A 19733-nucleotide genomic window follows, 5' to 3' on the forward strand; every position below is an offset into this window, starting at 1 on the left:
TTTTTAACTAAATGGATAAAACACATTAAAAACATGCACATCCTCATTGTTACTCTTTCAGCATATTGTGCATTCATCCTATGTAAATTGAAATTTAAACTCATTTTTTCAGTAAAACATGAGCACACAAGCAAATGATTCGATGCTAATATGATAATTGCTAATTGACATCTTTTAATTGCTTTTATTGCTTTAACAAAAAAAAAAATACTTTCAAGTAAAATTTAGCGGATTTTACTATTGATTTTAACAATAAATTACTTTATAAATTTTTTTATAGACATAAATGTAAAAAATGGTGGTATTGTCTATCAAAACGCCCAAAAATTCTTGAAACATCAAATTTATAACGAAAGTTGAGAGTTGGAAATACTTTTATATTTTTTAAACATTCATTATGATAATACAAAAAGCCCGAACCAAACCAAAAAAACCATTTTTTTAATTTCAAACAATTAATTACATTTAAAACCTAAATTAGTAAACCAAAAAAACCAAAATTTTATTTTAGGTATATTTTATATTTTTATAGTCACGTTTAACCTAAGTACAACCAATTATTAAGCAAACATAAAATTATTACTGCCCATGGGCAATTTAGTAATTTTATCAGAGCCATCATACTGCGCCACTCTTCTTCTGCTGCTCTGCTGCTCTGCTGCATGTACCGTGCCAGTCTCACGCATAAAGCAATGAGAAGAACGTGCATTGGAGCTGGAGACGGCGTCGTCGATGGAGAAGATGATGATTCATTGATCCATTGCTCCCATTTCTCTCTCCCCACACTTCAATCAGTACATTCAAGTAGAATCTCTGTTTTTTCTATCAGAGATTTCTGTATTTTTTTTTATATATTTTTTTGGTTCAGTTTTGTTGTGATTTTGTTGTTTGTGTTGATTTTCTTGATTTGATTTAATTAGTTTTCTTTTGTTTCTTATTTTTTTTCTTTTGATTTCAGCGGGAATCGTGGATTTGATGTCAAAAATGTGGAAAATTTAAACATAGGAATTTTTTTCTTGATACGGTGTTGTTTGGATCGATGTTTTCTGTGCATTGTAAGAGCTGGAGGCTGTCATCTTTGTTTAATTTGTTTCTGGAATTCTTGCTCAGTTTATGTCTATTCTCATTGAATGGATTGTTTTACTTTACTTGTTGTTTAATTACTTGATATGATGTTGTCTGGATTGATGTTTTTTTTTTCTTTTTTTTTACGGATTTCCATTTTGTTGAAGAGTTTGTGTATTTATATGCTGCATTTCCATTTCAATAAATTGTTTCTTTGCTGTTTTTCATTTTTTTTTTCTTTTTTTGATCTATGCATCATAATAACCCCAGGATATTGTCTCCATGTGATCTTTGTTGGATTTGTTTTTGGAGAAGTTCTTGCTTAATTTATGAATCTTCTCATGGAACTGAATGTTTGATTTGTGTTATTGTCTAAAACCGTATCACTAGCAATGCGTGTGGATTCTAAGCGAAGAATGTTAAATGCTTTTGGAGATGCAGGAGGGGCTAGAAGTGAGAGCCCTAGGAAGAGATTCATTTCTGAAAGGGTAAGTGGTAATGCTGCATTGTGATATCCTTAAGATATATAGGAAATGAAATTTCTATGATACAATTCCTTTTCGCTTTGTTCAGGTTCATTGCTACGAAATCTCAAGTGGTCAAATTAACCCAAGACCACTACGTTCGATTCCTCCTGAAGGTATATATGTGTCAGTGTAGTTTTGCTTGAACTTTTTAGTAGCCTTGCTAATGAAGAAGATATTTTCTGAACTATGGAAGTTTTGGTTTCATAAAATGGATGGCCTCAGCATTATCTCTAAATTTTGATGTTTCTCAATAGTAAACCCTGTGGATATGAGCGCTGACAGGAATATTGAAGCTGCAAGTTATTTCTCAAAGGAATCCAAAGTTCCAATGGTAAATTTGTGTTTCTTTAAAATTATTTGATTGGTTGTTTGTAATTTAGGAATTTAGGAGTTGAACAATCTCACTGGATGCAAATGTGTTAAATGTTAGATGTCTTCATTATTTTAGGGATGGCATTCATTTTCAAGTATTGATGGGAAATCATCAAGCATTTCAAATAATAATGAGAATGGAATTCTTGCTCTGGTATATGTTTCTTATCATTATTTATCTCTATTTATAATTCTTAAAAGGTTCTCAATCAAAGTAATAGATAAAAATCAATGTCCTCTGATTTTTCTTGTACTCAGGTTTCGTATATGGGCTTCTTCTAACTGATATTCCTCACATTATTCATCTGATAAGAGCAGGTTCCAATAGAACACAATTCAGGTGGACAAAGGTTTGATTCTGATGAATCTCCTTCTGAAGTAAACACCCCTGCTAAAGACACCAAAACTCGAGCTGCATTACGTGATAAGGTGTCAGTTTGTATTCTATAAATTCCCAAAATGGAAGTACCTCATCATTCAAGAAAACCAGCAATAGTTCCTTTATGTAAAACTCTTTTTCTGAAAATTGGTTTGGTATAATTATTTAAATCACTTTTTATGTAAATCACGTCAGTGTGAATTACGTAAGTTACTTTTTCTGTAAATTGGGTTAGTATGACTGAATTTAGGTTCTGTATGACGGATGAATTAATTTTTTTCCCCCTTTTCTTTCATTATTCTGTTTTTAGTAACTTCTAAACTTATGCTACTTGTTTTTTGCTTTCTTATCATTTCTATTTGTATCACATTTAATGGCAGCTACGTAGAGCCAAGATTAGTGAAGCTATTAAAGCATTCGAAAACAGCATGCCATTTTCTGAGAAGGTTAGTAAGGCTTGTGTGAAATCTTGTATAGAAATTCATCAATTTAACAATCTAATATTTGATGATTGGAATATTGATTGCTCCTGTCATATGGATAAGTTTTCCTAATTTATATTTTATTATGGATATCGGACTTCTTGAATCAATTGTCATGAAAGATAATTTTCCTTTAATGTTAAAATATTTTATCTTTTAATTTGCTTATCATGTCTAAAACTTAAATCCTTCTCACTTGTATCTTTTCAAAGATGAGAAAGATATGAGACACTCAGAAACAAAAGGAATTCTGGATACCACAAAGGCATGCCCATGTTCAGGCTTTTTATTTTTTTTATTTTTTATTTTTATTATTATTATTTTTTTGCTTAACTTTTGTTGCATGCCAGATATTTTCATGCAATCCTCAAATGCATTATTACAAAATAACAAAGTATTTATCATATATGATTCCACAAATGTGAACTATTCTATTGAATGTGGTAGCCTTCAATTTTTAGTGGTAGAACCCAAGTAAGGCTCTCTTAGCTTTGACTTTGAACCACTTAAATAATTTTTTAAATCTTCTATAGAAAGGTTCTTTAATTCAATAAAGGCCCCAAATCTGTGTTCTTCATAAGTTGCTTTCAAAGGTTTTGTGCAGAAACAAATGGGTTTCAATTTACTTCACAAAAATTACCCTTAGTAGAACAAGATTCAAAAAGCAAATCATGTTTTTGAAGTTTTTCTTCTCAGGAAGCTCATTCAACAACTTTTTCCAGACTTTTATTTTGACGACATAACAATTGTTATTCTGATTCTCAGTTTTTGCTTTTTTGGTTACTAATTATGATGTAATTATTCATTTTGATTACCTAACTCTGTAAACAAGATAACATATTACGGAAGATAAATATACAATTTATCACTCCATTGCTGTTTCAATTGGTAAATTAGTGGCCATCAGTCACTCAGCCTACTCGAATCAATTTAAGCATAATTATTATTTTGTGGCTATCCTTGCTAGTTTAGCTGGTAGTTTATTTTATTTTATTTTATTTTATTTTTGTTATTATATGGTTAATTTTAGGCATGTTCAATAGGTGTTCAATTGGACAGATTTTAATTTTCCTTCCTGAAATTATTTTAACCTTTCCAAAGCAACTTATTGGTCATTGCTTGTTAGAATGAGTTAGTCATGCATTATCATCCTTTTTCACTTAATATCTGAAACTCTACATTTTATTGTGTGTGGATTTCTGTCTGATATTTGCAAATTGCAAAGCAGACTATTTATATTTTTCTGTTCAATAAGAGCCCTGGTCCTTAGCTCTAAAGAAACATAAACCTGCTTTCTTTGAAGTCATAGTTCCATACCATTGGATTTTTCTCCCAGTGTTTTAGCATATATTTAAAATCCTTTCAAGAATACTGGCATGCTATTGGAAATGATTTTGACAGTATATCTTGTTTTGAAGGCGGAGATAGTTGGCCCATCCATATCAACAATTTTTATTCTCTGAAAGCTTTTCTTAACCTGCAAGTTATTCATTCTTCATCTGCAATGATATAACTTAAATAGGTGTGCGTGCCTTGATTATTCATGGACCTGATGCATGAAGATGACAAGCCATTCATATCATCTCTAATATTCTATTAGCTGTGTCAAAAGTTGTTAATTCATATCGAACTAACCACCCTTTTTTTCTTTGGCTCCTTTGACAACATAAAGCGATGTCAAGAATCTGTGCTCGATGATGTCATCGATTATATCAAGTTTCTGAAACTTCAACTGAAGGTATTACCTCTTGAACAAACAACTGCATGAGTATGATTTTACACACAATTCCTTTTTTCATAACATTTAATGGATTTTTCTCCAACAATTTGAATCACTTTAAAACTGTTATTTGCTATTGCATTTAAATCTATTGCGGTAATTTTACTTTCAGGAAATTTTCAAAATGTGCTCTGGCGGAAAGGATAAGGGAACTCTGTGAATTTTTGTACAAATGATCACAAAGTGATTTTTATCTATTGTGATGACATTCTATTGAATATACTGAGCAAAATCTGAGACATCCGGCTGTTTAGGAAGTTCATATAATGAAAATATGACAGAAAATATATTCTTAATGTGACTTACTTTTAAATATTTATCAGCACAAATGAGGGAGCTTCACATTGTAGTAGATAAATTAAAGAAAAACAAAAGTCATCTAAAATTCTAAGGTTGTCATTTCACCTTTTCTCCACTTTTATATTTTTGTGCTGACCAAAATCATCTAAAATCCAAGTCAATGTGAGCCTTCACATTGACTTGGATTAACCATGTTTTTCATCTTTTACAATTTTTAGTTTGTCACACCTCCATGAGAAAAATTCAGCCAAGCATGGTGTCCAACATTACACAGAGTCACAAAGCCTTGTATGCCTTCTGTGCAGGCTACTAACTAATCATTAGATTGTGAAAATATGAAAGTTATCTTAGAATCATAAACAATGGTATTTTGATCGTCTTTTGTCTAGATATATATGGCCATGGTGTCACCTAAGAGAGTGCATAATATCCCTAATTGGTTCTTTCTCCATTGAGCTGGTTAGGTGAGGGTTCTCCGTTATGAGAGTAGTTCTAGTGTATATGCTTTTGTCCAGCTTATAATAAGCTAGGTTGCATTTTGCACAAGGCAAGCAAAAAACACATAAATAATATTAGCATCTGTTGAATATTCTCATGCTTTGAGTTAACAGAGCATGCTGGTATGTTGAATCTAAATGTTATCTTTTTTGTATCAATTGACAGGTATTGAGTCAAAGCCGACTGGGAGGTGAAGCTGAAACTTTTCCTTTTGTTCAGCTTGAGGTAGCATATAATTTCATTTTGCTTTTTGCTATAGAATCAGATAATATTCTTGAGAGTTATCTTTTACTGAAAATTAGTGCTTCATGCTTGCTTGTTTGACTGAATTTGGAAGGCAAGTATCCATTTTCATTGAAATTACATGCATACCGGTAATTCAAAATCAATGTTCTACAAGGAAAGACACCAGGCTTTTGGATAAATAAATTCAATCAAGCATATTAAGAATCCTAGTTGAACAAATACCATCAATATGTGCTGGTGCTTAATACAACTGAAGGCCTCATGCTTTGTTTTTTATCAAATTTTGGTAGCGCAGCTGATTGGAACTTCAAACAACCCATGAATTCAATGTTTAACCTCCTATAGTCACTCAAATGATGAACTTAAAAGAACTAATTTTTTAATTTCAAAAGGGAAATATATCGATATTTTAGTATCTCCTGAATTAAGCTCTGATATTCTATCCCAGCAATTGTCTGCTGCTTTGCAAGTTCTTATCCTATGGCATAGATGATCACCTACGATATTTCTTATTCTTTAGGTTTATTAACTTGTTTCAATTCTAAGCTTTGTATTATTTGATTGTTGTTTCTGAAAAAAATGAGCTAAGATGCACTTGCATTTCCATGCTTACCCATTTACTTAAAATGCTAGTTTGGCCAATACTCTGCTAGGATAGAAATTCTCAAAGATTTTTTCATAGTGGAAGGACAGGTCAAAATGAACTTTTTTTTTTAATTTTATTTAATAACTTCAGGATCAAAACGAACAATGACCCCATTTTAGGGGCTACTTTTTGGTTTTAAACCTTAAATATACAAGTTTCAAAGTATGACAGCATGAGCTTTTCCTTAATTTTTGTTAACTTGATATTATCCATGACTTCAATCAAGTACTTATCCTGCATCAATGAAAGTTCAAAACAGCATTGTTACACATATTCCACATCTTTCCTGTTAAGCTATGAACTTTATTTTCATCAAGATCTCATTCATGAAAGTCCTTTAATATGATTTGAACCTAATTTGAAAGATGTTTCCCATTACAGGGCTATGGACACTATTTGCTGCATCCGCAGATGTCTAGTGAACCTCTTGAGGAAGTGATGGGGCAAATGCTGGAGACGGACATGCAAGCCGCTAACGAGCTGTTGGAAAGCAAAGGGCTCACTATCTTGCCATGTGATTTGGCCTATGCCCTTCTTTAGATCATGTTAAAGCAAAGTATACTCTTTTATTCTCTACTATCTATTTCATCACACATATAATTCCAACCTGCTGCTTGTGAAGCAGATTTATTTTTGCTCTGAATTTTCTTTGTGTTTTTTTACTGACATGACAGTTCATGAAACAATCATGTTTCCATGTGGTTGTTTTGTGGGAGAAATTAGCTTTTGTTTGATGCACTTTGTCCTGTAAAGAGAACAGTTTGGTGCTGGTTATTTTGAAATTCTAAACCACAGAAATATGGGCTTCAACATTTTGTCCTAGATCTGCTTGATTTTTCTGCAGTTTGAAGTGAGACCTGTTGTTGCAGTCAAGTTCTAAGTTTTATTTATTTTAAAATTTATTCATGTTTATCTATAATAATTTATTTCATTATATGATTCATTATTTCTAGAGTTAGCTCTATAACTTACCTTCATGCTTCTTCCTTCATAATGTGTTCATTTTGCTTCTGAAACTTGTTTATCTCCTGAGAAATTTTTAGTAGTCAAATTGACAAGGCTGGTAAAAAACCTGCCATATTTACTTGGTTCCACTAAACCAGGAAACCCTAAATTCCAATGCTGCAAAAATTCTGTGAAATGGTTACCTGAAAATTTTATTGAGCACATTTGCAAAACCTTATAATATCATTCTTACAAACTAGATTCATCGTGCAACCCTCCTGACTAATTGATAGCCATCAACATTCTAATTTCTTTTTTAATAAATGACCAACCTTAAGATTATTACTCTCTATTTCTAAATACATGTCATTTAAGAATGTTGGACAAAAATTAAAAATAGCATTAAATTATCTAAAATTTAACATAAAAATCAACCAAATTACTAAAATATCTCTCTTGAAACTATATATTTTTCTTGGAACTATAAATATTACTCTCTTCATTTATATAACTTAAGAAATTAAAAAAATAAATAAATAAATATTGCTTTGATATTGCAAAACGACAATTATTTTTGAGTAATTTTTTTTTAAAAAAAACGACATGTATTTTGAAATGGAGGGAGTAACCACTAACATTTTATTTAAATCATGAAAATCACAACCAATGAGATGCATGAAATGGTAATCAACTACTGGTTATCAAGATTTAAAACCTGGTTTATAATAATAGCATTACTCGGGAAAAAGAATGACATTTCCATTCTCTATCACTAAACATAACACACTTCCAGCAAAATATTGAAGCGAAAATTGGTACCATTATCACAATAACAAGAAATTCAAAAGATGAAGGAATGTGTTGCTAAGAAACTTTTATATATTAAACAAACGTTCTACATCATGTTTGACATCTTTGTTTACACTATATATATATAAAAAAAAATATAAGCAAAAGGCTAAGTTCATAGACATTTTGCTGAAACCTAAGAAACTTCTTAAGAAATAAACATGAGATAAATTAGGCATATGAGAGGAAACAAGGAGAAGAATTTACAAGTAAAGAAAGAAAGTTAGTTCTCATGATTGTTGGTTGAGGTTTCAATCTTAACTATCAATGGTTCGGTTAGTCCTTCCAATGGTGGTGCAGATTCCGCGGGCAACTGAGGTGAGATGAGGATGCTATCCACATCAGGGTTCTCCGCCAGTGCCTTCTCCAGTGACGCCTTAGCTACTTTCGTGACGCATACCATCAGTATCGCTGCATACGAGAACAAACATAAGGTTTTCAGGACGATGTTAATAGATTATATTAATACATGTTAAGCAAATAAATGGTCACAGGTGAATTGCTGATACATTGCAATAATAATATTAAAAAAAAAAAAAGAAGGAAAGAGTATGCAGTGATTGTGTTTGAATTTGGATAGTAATTAACAATATCAATTATAGGAACCATCCATTATTTGTTACTGGTACCGAAGAGTGGAATTTATCAACTAGGGTTGTCCATTGATCAGAGTTGTTCATGAGCAGCTTGAGCTTGGCTCGAAATTTCAAGCTCAAAATTAATTTTAAGCTGAGGTCAAGATGGGAATGGCTTGGTTGTACTAGAGGTCGAGTATGGCTCAATAAATCAAAAACATAATATATAAAATGCTATAATATATTATATAAACATGTTATGTCTAGAACAGTTTTAATTTCAAGTTTTTGAGCCAGATTTGATATCTCAAAAATGAAAAATTGAGTAAAACTCAAACAAATGTACTTGAGCTTGAATCAACAAAAGCTGGGACCAGCCTGATCAAGCCTGGCTCATCATGCTCTAGAAACAACTTTACTTGGCCTTGATTACAAAATCACTAAAGCAGGCACAAATATCACTTTATCTGCAAGATCATGCAATATGCATAATTAATTGTTCAAACAGTGTAGGAGATCACTTACCAGATACCACAAACCCCAGTAAGATTAATACCTGCATCCATTCAAAAAAATGGAATATGAGATACATGATGGACAAAAATCTGCAGTACAGAACTTAAGCTTTGAATTGAGTGCATAGAAATTCAGAAATATAGAAAAATAGCACATGGAAGTGAAAGCATTAAAAGATAGCAAAATTTTAATAAGGATTGAGTGTGCAAATCCGGAATAACAATCAGTACATCTGAATTCGAGGTTAACAAACCATTAGTGTTGACTAGAATATTGATAAAATACTTATGTTTCTAAACCTATATTGTTTAAGAGAACATCTTTGAGTGTTAGATGATCAAAGAGAGGAATTCCTTACTAATCGAGAAGTGGTAACTTCACTCCATCCATGTGTCACATCTGCCAGATCCTTTAAAGTTGTCCCGACATAAACTAGAGCAAGTGTAATAGGCTGTCATGGTGCACCAACAAATTCAATTGACATCAGTATTCACGATAGATATATAACAACGATGTGAACATAAAACATTAAACAACCTCTAAATAAATGCTACTGGAAACAGAAGACCAGACAGTATAAGAATAAAATATTAGAGCTGTTTTTGCAGAACTAAAAGCAAACCTAAGTATCTTGATCCATAATTACATAAAAACTATCTACTATAAAATAACCAAATCAGGAAAGCATATAGTCAACTTCACAAACAAAAATTCTATGAAAACATATTTTGAAGGAATAAACATATAGCACTGATAAAAACCAAGCACCCAAGCAACTAAGATTCTAAACTGATTAAAAAGAATTAAAAAGAAGAGGTGGTCCTTCTAAAAATAAAAATAATAAACAGAAAAGAGAACATATATACTTCAGGGAAGAAGAAGAAGAAGATATACGATGAATAAAGAAAGTAGACCATGATAAATCAAAGAAAAATACAAAACTAATAACAAGTATGCCCATGACAAACAATTAAGCACTTAGTTAATAAAAATGTTAATGCATAATTCTGTCATTCAAGAAATAATCAATTACACAAAACAACTAAACTGGATACTAAGGAAAACTGTCCTAAATTCACCACCAGGCAAGTGTAAAATATTTTCCAAGCAATCACTTCTTTCAATGACAAATATTTCATAACAACCATGTCATAAGTTGAAAGTGTTCTTTAAGATGTCGAATAATAATGATGGAATTGGCTATGAATGCACAAAGGGATATTTGATTTCCAATCCTTTCAAAAGTTACCTAATTTTCTAAAGAGCAAATCCTTCTAGGTAATAAAGTGGCCCTAAATTAGCATGATACTTTATCTCATTTTATTTGTACAAGATAGATAAAGAGAAATCATATGTTTGATACACAAAACTTGATCTTGAATTTTTGTGGGTAGATGATGGACTGTCTGGAAAAATATAAAGAAAAGATAGTTATGCATTAGTAAAAAGTTATGTCAATAAAAATGAATCTTGAAGCTAATTTCTCAGTTTTCCTGAGGTATATGATAATCAGTAGAAATCTCATTCTCATAAACTTGCAAAACGAAAAAAAGAAAATTGTTGGTATGTAATCCTGTGAATTGATCATTAAATTGACTAGAAGTGCTAAAAAGAAAAAACCTATCAGGTATATAACGATAAGCATATTGGAAAAAGAAAAACTAGCTAGGAATATCAAAGGCCAGATAGCCTGCTCATTACAGAAACTGAAAATGATGTAAACTACAAACTATTCATTATTCTAGTTCAACAGTCATAAAATGGTAAATCAATGAACTCTTCTAGGAGCATCCTTAGACAAACGATCTCAAAAAAAAAAAGAACAATAAAGAATTAAAATAATCAGACATCAGTTTTAATAATAATCACATATGAAAACACATTCACGAGCACACCCATGGATCACAACAATGCACTTACTCATACATGCAAATTTCCAACAAAACAATGAAAACTTGAACACAATAGATTTGTTTTTGAGGAGCATACCATCATCCCTAGCCAGGAAGCCAACATGTATTCTCCAACACTAACAGGAGTAACTGAAAGTAGGTAATTTAGCATGTTGAATGGGAGCAAAGGCACAAGTCGAAGAAGAAAAACAATCTGCTAAAACAAAGAAAACCATGTCAGTGCAGTTGAGGAGGTAATTTAGCATGTTGAATGGGAGCAAAGGCACAAGTCAAAGAAGAAACACAATCTGCTAAAACGAAGTAAGCCATCTCAATACAGTTGAGGAAGACAATGGGCAAGGCTTAGCAAGTGAAAGGAGAAAAAAAAGATGATAATTAGGCATTGCCATTTCCCCGCGAAATCCTTTCAAAATGTCAGCTATTATTTCATTTCACTGAATACTATCCTGAAGGTTAAATTAAATTCTAAGCCCAAGCATGAGCAAGACCAAGAAAAAAATAAAAAATAAAACTGTCAACAAAGAGACCAAACCATGTAAAAAGAAATATTGTAAAACAAAAAATTTGACCTTGAAACCAGATCTCTCAATTGCAATAGCAACAGCTTGAAATTTTGGATAATCCTTCAACTTGGAAATAACATAAGGCCTTCCAATCTGCATACACACAACAACCAAGGATTTAGATCATTTCGCATGACCACAGATATGTAAAGAACTAAAAAAGAAGAGCAAACTGAATTATTTATAAGCTCGTGTTTTCTGCAAACCAGTATGCCATGGGAAATTAAGGCAAAAAAACAATGACTAACAGTAAGTAGGAATATCAACTATGTGGTTCAAACCATGGCCAAAAAGGCAAGTAATACCTGAAATTAGCTCATAAGAGTAAGAAGAAATATAGCACACTATCCCTGTTCCTGCATCTAAGTTTCTTAAGCTGGTTCAGAATAAATATAATACAAACATTGCCTGTTTTCAAAAAGAAAACGTATAATTTGAGTTAAAGGTTCCCGGCATGTAAAAATCAATGTCAGATTTGATGAATATTGGGCTTACAGCTCTCATCAACTCACAGAGCTTTGACTGATCAATAGTTCCCTCACAGTTAATTAAAAAAATTTGGATTCGAATATATGTGTCAAAGTTCCTGTTCCTATCAACTTAAGCGTTTGGCAAAAACGAGTCCAACTAAAATATGTTTGGCTTACATCTAGCATGGTATCAAAGCAAAGTTTCATCTAAAAAAACTAGCATGTACTGAATTAAGCTTAAATAATAAGCTAGTAAGTGTTAGGCTTGCATCTAATAGTGACATGTACAAAAACTCGCAGTTGAGGTGATAGTTGAAAGACACCCACTTAATACTGGTTTTAACATGTCTACATGGCAATCAGAATGGTAGAGTACAGTATTCCCTTACAAAGAACAAGACCATATATTATGTGCCTACCTAGTTGTACATGTAAAGCTAAATCTCTCAGTATTTACAATGTTTAAATCAATAGAGCCATGATATCATAATCAATTCTAAATGTTTGCAGGTATTGCAAAATCAAATCCTTAAAATAGCAGAATTTTGAAAGTACAGCTCTTGTGATAATTTTGAATTCCATATTTCTCTTCTTTCTCACTCCTTTATGCAACGAGACTAAATATTTAGAGATAAAAACAACTTACATCCTGACATGGTCACGGAAGATCTTAAATGCAAGTCTTAGCAAAACTATTAGAAATTAGAGCGTAAGACTTGTTTACAGTCTAGAATAAAGACAAACATGTCACGCATGCACATGACTATTTGATGAAAAACTGCCCATACACATGACTAAATATTGAAGATGGCTTTTACATACTGTTCTTCCTAGCAGAAAATGCAGCAGTTGCACCAATTGTGGCACCAATGGAGTCTGCAATAAAACCAAGGGGCAAACCAAAAAGATATCCACCCCCAAGCTGTACGATAAACAAAGAATTAGATAGTGAAACATCTTATATTCTGAATTATGTCACACTCAGAACAAAATATGCTCATAATCAGATGGTAAAACAGATAAAAATAACCAGGCTATCCATTGTAAGCAGAAAATAACTAACTTTCGGTACATTTCCCTAAAGAAAGAAAAGAATAAAAATGGCAGATAACACAGTTGAACCAGATAGACACAGACACAGAAATAGCCACCTTTTGATTAACATGTCAAATATGGTTTTTACTATGACAATTTCAAAGGATTCATGGTCATATATAACGTTATATGTTTTCCTGTAATTATAAAACAAATAGTTCTTATAGTAAATGCAGTACAAGTAGAAGTTTCTCTTGGTGAGGATCTCCCCCAAGTCCCAATCAATCCAATTACTTGTCACCCTCAACTCATTCTTTGACCATTCATTCACAGGTAGTACAACTATAGTTCCCAAGACTCAATTAAACAAAGGAGGTGAAAAGGGAAGCAGACTCATAAAAGAAAAACCACCACATGCTATGCTTGGAGACCTTGGTACCACAAGATATCCTAGCACAGCCTATCCATTGACAACCTCCATACCAAACTAAGGACTTCCCCAAATTCAGCCTGCAATAAGGAGGATTAACACAAGCCATATCCAATATTTTAAAACCCCAAATAGAGGTTATGAAACCTCAAAATCACTTCCAACTAGAAAAATGTTGAACAAGAATATTAGGCCTTCTTGCCCAGTTTTCTACATTTTATTTAAACTGGGGAATTTTGGGTTTTCCAAAAGTTCAGGAATTTCTTAGATTTTCAAGAAAACAGAGGAACCAAAATCCATGCTTAAATTCTTTATTTTTCTATCTAGATTTTCCGTTTTATGCGCATACTTTTTCTGTCAATGTTTCACATTTCTTATTTGATCAATCCTCTTCTTCAAATTAAGTCATACTTTCTAAGTTTAAAAATAATAATTTTTTAATAAATGTTTTTTAGAAAACAAAAGGGTTTGAGTTATCAGTATCATAATGCTGAAAACAAATAGACAAGGAATTCATACATACTGTAAGTATTGAAGCAGGAACTGCCAAAACTGTCAGTGGGATGTACGCAATAGCCCTAAGTCCAATCCATATAGTAGTAAGCAGAAGACCAACGCATAAAAAATTGAACAACAGTAATGACATCAATAAGCAAGAGTAGGGACGAGTACTACCATAATGTTATGATATTAGAACATAATTGAGTTTCTATTTCTAAATGAAACATACAAAATTTTGTAAAACCAAGGTATAGTAAAAAGAATCACTTTAATCTAAGAAATGGGTGTCGAGAAGTAGAATAATTATTTCAGAAATTCAGCCAAAATTAACTTGAAAACAGGGACTTTATTCTAGGGACAGGCACTCCAAATATTTGGCTCAATGTACTTTTTCATTTTTTTCTATCTTTCACACTATGCCCAAATACTATATAACCAGAAAAAGTCAAATCAGATGGTGATTGTAATAGATTGCACCATTAAAACTCCGTGGTAACAACACTATTGTTGTTAGGTTCCCAAATACTATATAACCAAATATTTGACACATGGGTATTTTGATAAGAAGTGCTTCATCGAAAACCTACTCTGCCCATCCAAAGTAGATAATTTCTGAGAAGCCTCCAAACGAAATCATAGCATCAACCTCTCCTTGACTAGATCAAACCTGCAAGTAGTCAGCTATCATTCCTATTTTACATGTATGGATCTTTTCCCACCCTCCTTGCGTCAAACCATGTTTCACACACTCCTAGAATGGACAATAATTAAGGGTATGAGCTTGAGCCTTGGGAGAGCAAGGCATCTAGAGACATTCAATCTCCAGCTGCATTTGTGTCGAAGCTCTATTACAATGTTTCACTATAAAGGTGCATTTGATATGCGAAATTTTAAAGTACAACACATCACAATTTTTTGCCCCTCATTTGATTTATGAAATAGTACGGAATACAACATAAAAAGGTGTCTGAGTATAGCATAACTTAATGAAATTTTAGTACCCCAAACCACACTACAAAAAATTGACTGAGGTACAACACAACCACAAAACATAATTGCCCCTAATTAAAATTAAAAAAATTACTACAATGCCTTTGAAGTGTTTTTATGACAAATTTATATAGTATATGAATAAATAAATTTGGTGAATTTTTATGAAAAATATAATTTTTTATAGTAAATATTCTTTATAATTAATTATTAATCAATATATTTTGACCATTAAAAAGGTAATTATGAAGTACCAATTTTATTAATCATAAAAAATTTAAGTGGTGAATATGGAAAAGTCCAGAAAAATTCATAAAGCATTGTTTTTGAATTTTTTTAATTACAATACAAACATAGAACAATACAAAGGGTATTATGGTAATTTTGTAATTTTTTGTCTAGTACTTGTGTGAATCAAACAAGAAACAACACAAAAAATTTTGTATTGTCCATTAATATCAAACATAAAGCAATACAAGCTTATGTTGTACCTCAACCACTTATACGGTGTTGTACTCATCTACGAATCAAACGGACCTAAGAGTGAAATCTATACTTCCAACATCCCCTCGTATCATAAATTAAGGCAACACCCGACCACTACCCTCAACAATCCTCTCTTTCTACAAAGCTTCTAACTTGTCTGCCACTCCTAGCTAACAAGAAACGTTGTTTCACTTCCAACAACCAAACTAACGCATCTCACAAAATCAAGCCTATACTCGCTTGTATTCTACAAATGCCCCTTATATTAATGAATGCCACTTAATGCTTCTTACTGCCTCTCTAATCTTTATAGCTTTACCTAGGTAATGTAGTATTTATAGCCCAAGGATCACCTAAACTGGGTCCTAAATGGCAAAAATAATAATCTCATGTTACAAAGAGTTTTTCCATGCTCGGCTTCCTAAATGCACCATATCATAAACATTCTAATGCTAAGATTATAGTGTGAAAAAGAACCATAATCAAGCAAGATTTCTGGGTATCGGTTCTTCTCTAACATTATAATTTTCTAACACATTAACCAACAATTATCTCATTGTAATTCACACACACACACACAAACAAAATAAAATAAAATAGGTAAAATTCCCTGACATGTCTGACAACCTTCCTTAGTCAAGGCATCAAAAAATGTATGCCTTACATATAGAAATTTTTATATGGTGATGACCAAGTACAAAGGATGACCAAAGTTGGGCATATACACTTCACTCATTCTTTGATAAATGGTTTAAATGAGAGCGAATGTATAGAGACAAATCACTTGCTAGTCGATTATTATTCTGTATAATATCAGAAAAGGCCTTTCTAGCAAAAACAAAATAGACAAATTTTAAATTCTGATCTTGACAAAACTCGATTTCTCAATTTTCATAACCTTTTTATGAATTTCCTTTTAGAGATAAGGACATGAGAACTGGAATTGAACTCTAATAATAATAGCTCTCTAATGGAGCCCATATATTTTGAAACACTTAGCCACATAGCTCTCTCTTGGTGACACAGGATGGCCATGTTTGCTGTTTCTAATGTGTAGAAATCAATGGTAATTTGTTCTTTCCGACATACTGCAACTTGGAACAAGAATAACCAGGAAAAGTTTAAATAGGAATATGATCAAAGAACAGCAAAATCAAGATTTTAAGACTAACTAGGAAAAAGGTTAAATGGGAACATTATTTTCTTGATTCCAGATATTGGTTGAGCTCTGAAATACTAAGCAACTACTGAGTGTCTATTTCAAAAAACCAAAAGCATTGAGGTCATCAATAAATAAAATAACTAAGATTGAAAGTGTCGAGGCATTTTCAATGCCTTACCAAGAGGTCTTCCGGTCTCTCAATATGCAATTATATATACCACATCCAGGTTCTTAACACAAAGGGCATGACTAAAGAGCTTCTCAAAAATATGAATTAAATTTCTATGCACCATTTCAACTTGGTTTCTAACACTAACTATGTTTAATAGGCCTTTTTAGCACATAAAGACAGATGGCTGACTCTTTTTCTTTTTCCTATTCTCTTATTACAGATTATTTTTGCCTAGGTTATGAGTTAAGCTCAAGATAGTTCTGCCTATTGACAACCCTAAAAATTAAGGTTCAAACAAAGGAAGAGCTTGTTTAATTCAAAACAGTAAATGAAACAATCTGGTAGCTTGTGCAAAATCACCATAAAATACGTAAAATAAATTTCAAAATGTAGCTTTTTTCCAAGATAAGTTTACAACTTACAATGCAAGAGGTCCCCAAGGTCCAAGATTCTGCTTAACCCATACAAGGAAGTCTTTCAGAATCTGTAAATAAGCATATCCAGAAGGTGAAGAACTTATAAATGCATAAATGACCTCTTCCTAACAGATATTTAGGGAATTCAATGATTATTTAACAGAATCAAGAAAATAAAACTCAAGATAGTGCAAACAATAAAAATAAAAATAAAATAATATAGTATAGAGCTTCAGACAAGTCAACAATAAGAGTGAAATATACATGAAGGGGGAAGAAGCATTTATTATATAACAATCCTAGCCTCCTAGACCAAATAACAAATGAAAAACTTACAAAGGAAGAGTTAGTTACAGAATATAGCCAATCTAAACAATGGCACCGACAAAAGGGATTTTTCAATTCTCACTTCTTGATGAATCACTCTTAACAATAGCAACCCTATTTCAATTCTTGTGTTCAACTCCAAATACTAGTCATATGGCAAGTAGCTAGTGTTACTAAGGAAACTCTCAATGGGAGATTTTAGGAGTAGATGATGATACAGGTGCACTTAAAAATTAAAATATAAAATCAAAGATTCTAACTATTAATTAGAGTTAAGAAAGTTCAATGTTGTTCTATTCAAGGGTGACTAGAAAAGACCAAAAAGACAACACTGATAGTTTTCCATTCTCTTTTAGGAAAATTGGATCAATATAGCCATTAAAGTTCTTTTAACTTACATAATCATAGACCTAGAGACACAAAGTCTTGGTAATGAAATAGAATATATATTGATCATACAAATTTGTTTGTATCTGAACATAAAAAATTAGCAGCCATTTGCCGGTGGAAGTTAATAGAATCAAGGCTGAAAGTCAAGTTATAAAAAAAGGGAAAGAAGAGAAAGCAACCTTGCATCCAAAAATTTTAATTAGATATAAGACCATCTCATTAAGTCACCAAGCCCGCTCTAATTATGTCACACCAACTCTAGCCTCATGTAGTTGCATGATGGTCATTAAGTACTTGTATGCATCATATGACCAATTATTGAATGATATATTTCATTCAAATAGCATGCTCATGTTTGCTTTCACAGATGTAGCTTTATGGTGTGTGAATAACAATGCAAACAAAACGCAACATGGAGAAAAGGAGCATATCAGGACAAGTAAAAAAAATGCAATTCTTCAACTGTACATAAGTTTGTATCTTTGACAAGCATTCTCATGATATTTTCAGCCACGGATTCAAGAATATTGACTTCCAAGACAAAGAAAGGGCTCATGAAAAAGATCTGTACTCAGAGCAACAAAGAATTAAACAATGGCCCTCTATCATCATTAACTAATTAAATAAAAACAAAAAACAAAAAAAGACATTTTGTCAATAAGCAATTAACTAGAACCTTACCCAGCTCCCAGACACAATAATTCTACCTAGACTCTACATGGCTGGAATCGAGAATAAGGTCCATTTAATAAGTGGATATTCTCAAGTTAAATGAGAAAAAATCAACATGAATCAAATCAGTGCACCAAAAAAAACTTTAAAAAAAAACCCCTAATTTACAGTGCAATACTTGTTACTTCCGTCCCAAGCAAACAACTCACCACCACCAAAAACAAACGATCAAGATCCAAATTCATCAATCCACCGCAGCACAACCCGTTTCAACACCCCAAAAAACAATTTTTCACAAATAACACACATATCATCAAATTTTCAAAGCATCAAATCCAACAAACGCCACAGATCCAGATCATTCACAAACAAAACCAACAACAACAACAACGAAGATAAACAAAGGAAGATCAAAGCAGGGCAAGGAACCTGTTCAACCGGAAAGATAACAAAGGCAGCGACGATGGCAGCAAGGAGAACAAGCATAAGGGAAACCCTAAAGACGGAGGACCACGAGACAGCCATCTTATGCCAACTTGCGCCACCAGAGTTTACACTCCTCCCTCCTCCCCAAACCTCGGTTGCGATCCCAACCTCCCAAGGCCTCAAACCCTCCACGATTCCAAGAATCCAAGCTATAGATCTCCTCCTTCTCTTCCAATCTCTCTCTCTCTCTCTCTCTCTCTCTCTCGTCACTGCTCCTCTTTCCCCGCATTTGAAAAGAAGAAAAGGACTCAAGTTTTGAGGTTGGGAAAATAAAAGACGTACACGTGTACTTTGCGATTGGTGAAAATAAACGTGGCAAAATAGGAACCATGGATATTCCGTAACTCGAACCCGTTTCCCATCTTCGGATTCCACCCCAGTTCCAAATCGTAGTTTTTGGTTGTAAGTGGAATTCCGCATCTGTGTTCACTTTCGCTTTATTTTTCCCTCTCGTGATTCGGAAGTGTTGGAAAATGATGGGTCCCACTTATCCCATGGTTTTTCAACAAAATGAGAAACTTGATGTGACTGGACTTGGTC

The 19733-nt window shown here is 32.5% G+C and overlaps 2 protein-coding genes across 2 annotated transcripts; one reads left to right on the forward strand and one right to left on the reverse strand.

Moving 5' to 3' along the window:
* Positions 1-683: 683 nt before the first annotated feature.
* Positions 684-7078, forward strand: LOC120265822 (bHLH transcription factor RHL1-like). The gene is made up of 10 exons (XM_039273800.1): positions 684-804; positions 1456-1553; positions 1639-1705; positions 1847-1923; positions 2041-2118; positions 2283-2393; positions 2724-2789; positions 4498-4563; positions 5569-5628; positions 6677-7078. The coding sequence occupies exons 1-10, from the start codon at positions 693-695 to the stop codon at positions 6833-6835; spliced, it is 894 nt and encodes a 297-aa protein (XP_039129734.1). The 5' UTR covers positions 684-692; the 3' UTR covers positions 6836-7078.
* A 1023-nt stretch (positions 7079-8101) lies between these two features.
* Positions 8102-19417, reverse strand: LOC120265481 (TVP38/TMEM64 family membrane protein slr0305-like). The gene is given in 10 exon segments (XM_039273412.1): positions 8102-8500; positions 9190-9220; positions 9539-9631; positions 11170-11286; positions 11663-11749; positions 12949-12966; positions 12968-13048; positions 14115-14169; positions 17325-17386; positions 19137-19417. Coding segments are annotated over 10 exon segments (828 nt in total). The 5' UTR covers positions 19233-19417; the 3' UTR covers positions 8102-8312.
* Between the last annotated feature and the right edge of the window lie 316 nt (positions 19418-19733).

The sequence above is a fragment of the Dioscorea cayenensis genome, chromosome 7 (genome assembly GCF_009730915.1).
Source record: "Dioscorea cayenensis subsp. rotundata cultivar TDr96_F1 chromosome 7, TDr96_F1_v2_PseudoChromosome.rev07_lg8_w22 25.fasta, whole genome shotgun sequence".
Lineage (NCBI taxonomy): Eukaryota > Viridiplantae > Streptophyta > Magnoliopsida > Dioscoreales > Dioscoreaceae > Dioscorea > Dioscorea cayenensis.

Excerpts from the sequence above, each read along its gene's own strand:
- LOC120265822 (XM_039273800.1), top strand. The coding sequence starts at position 693 with ATGAGAAGAACGTGCATTGGAGCTGGAGACGGCGTCGTCGATGGAGAA. Across the intron at positions 805-1,455 it reads ACTTCAATCAGTACATTCAA|CAATGCGTGTGGATTCTAAG; the intron begins GTAGAATCTCTG and ends CCGTATCACTAG. Across the intron at positions 4,564-5,568 it reads TTCTGAAACTTCAACTGAAG|GTATTGAGTCAAAGCCGACT; the intron begins GTATTACCTCTT and ends ATCAATTGACAG.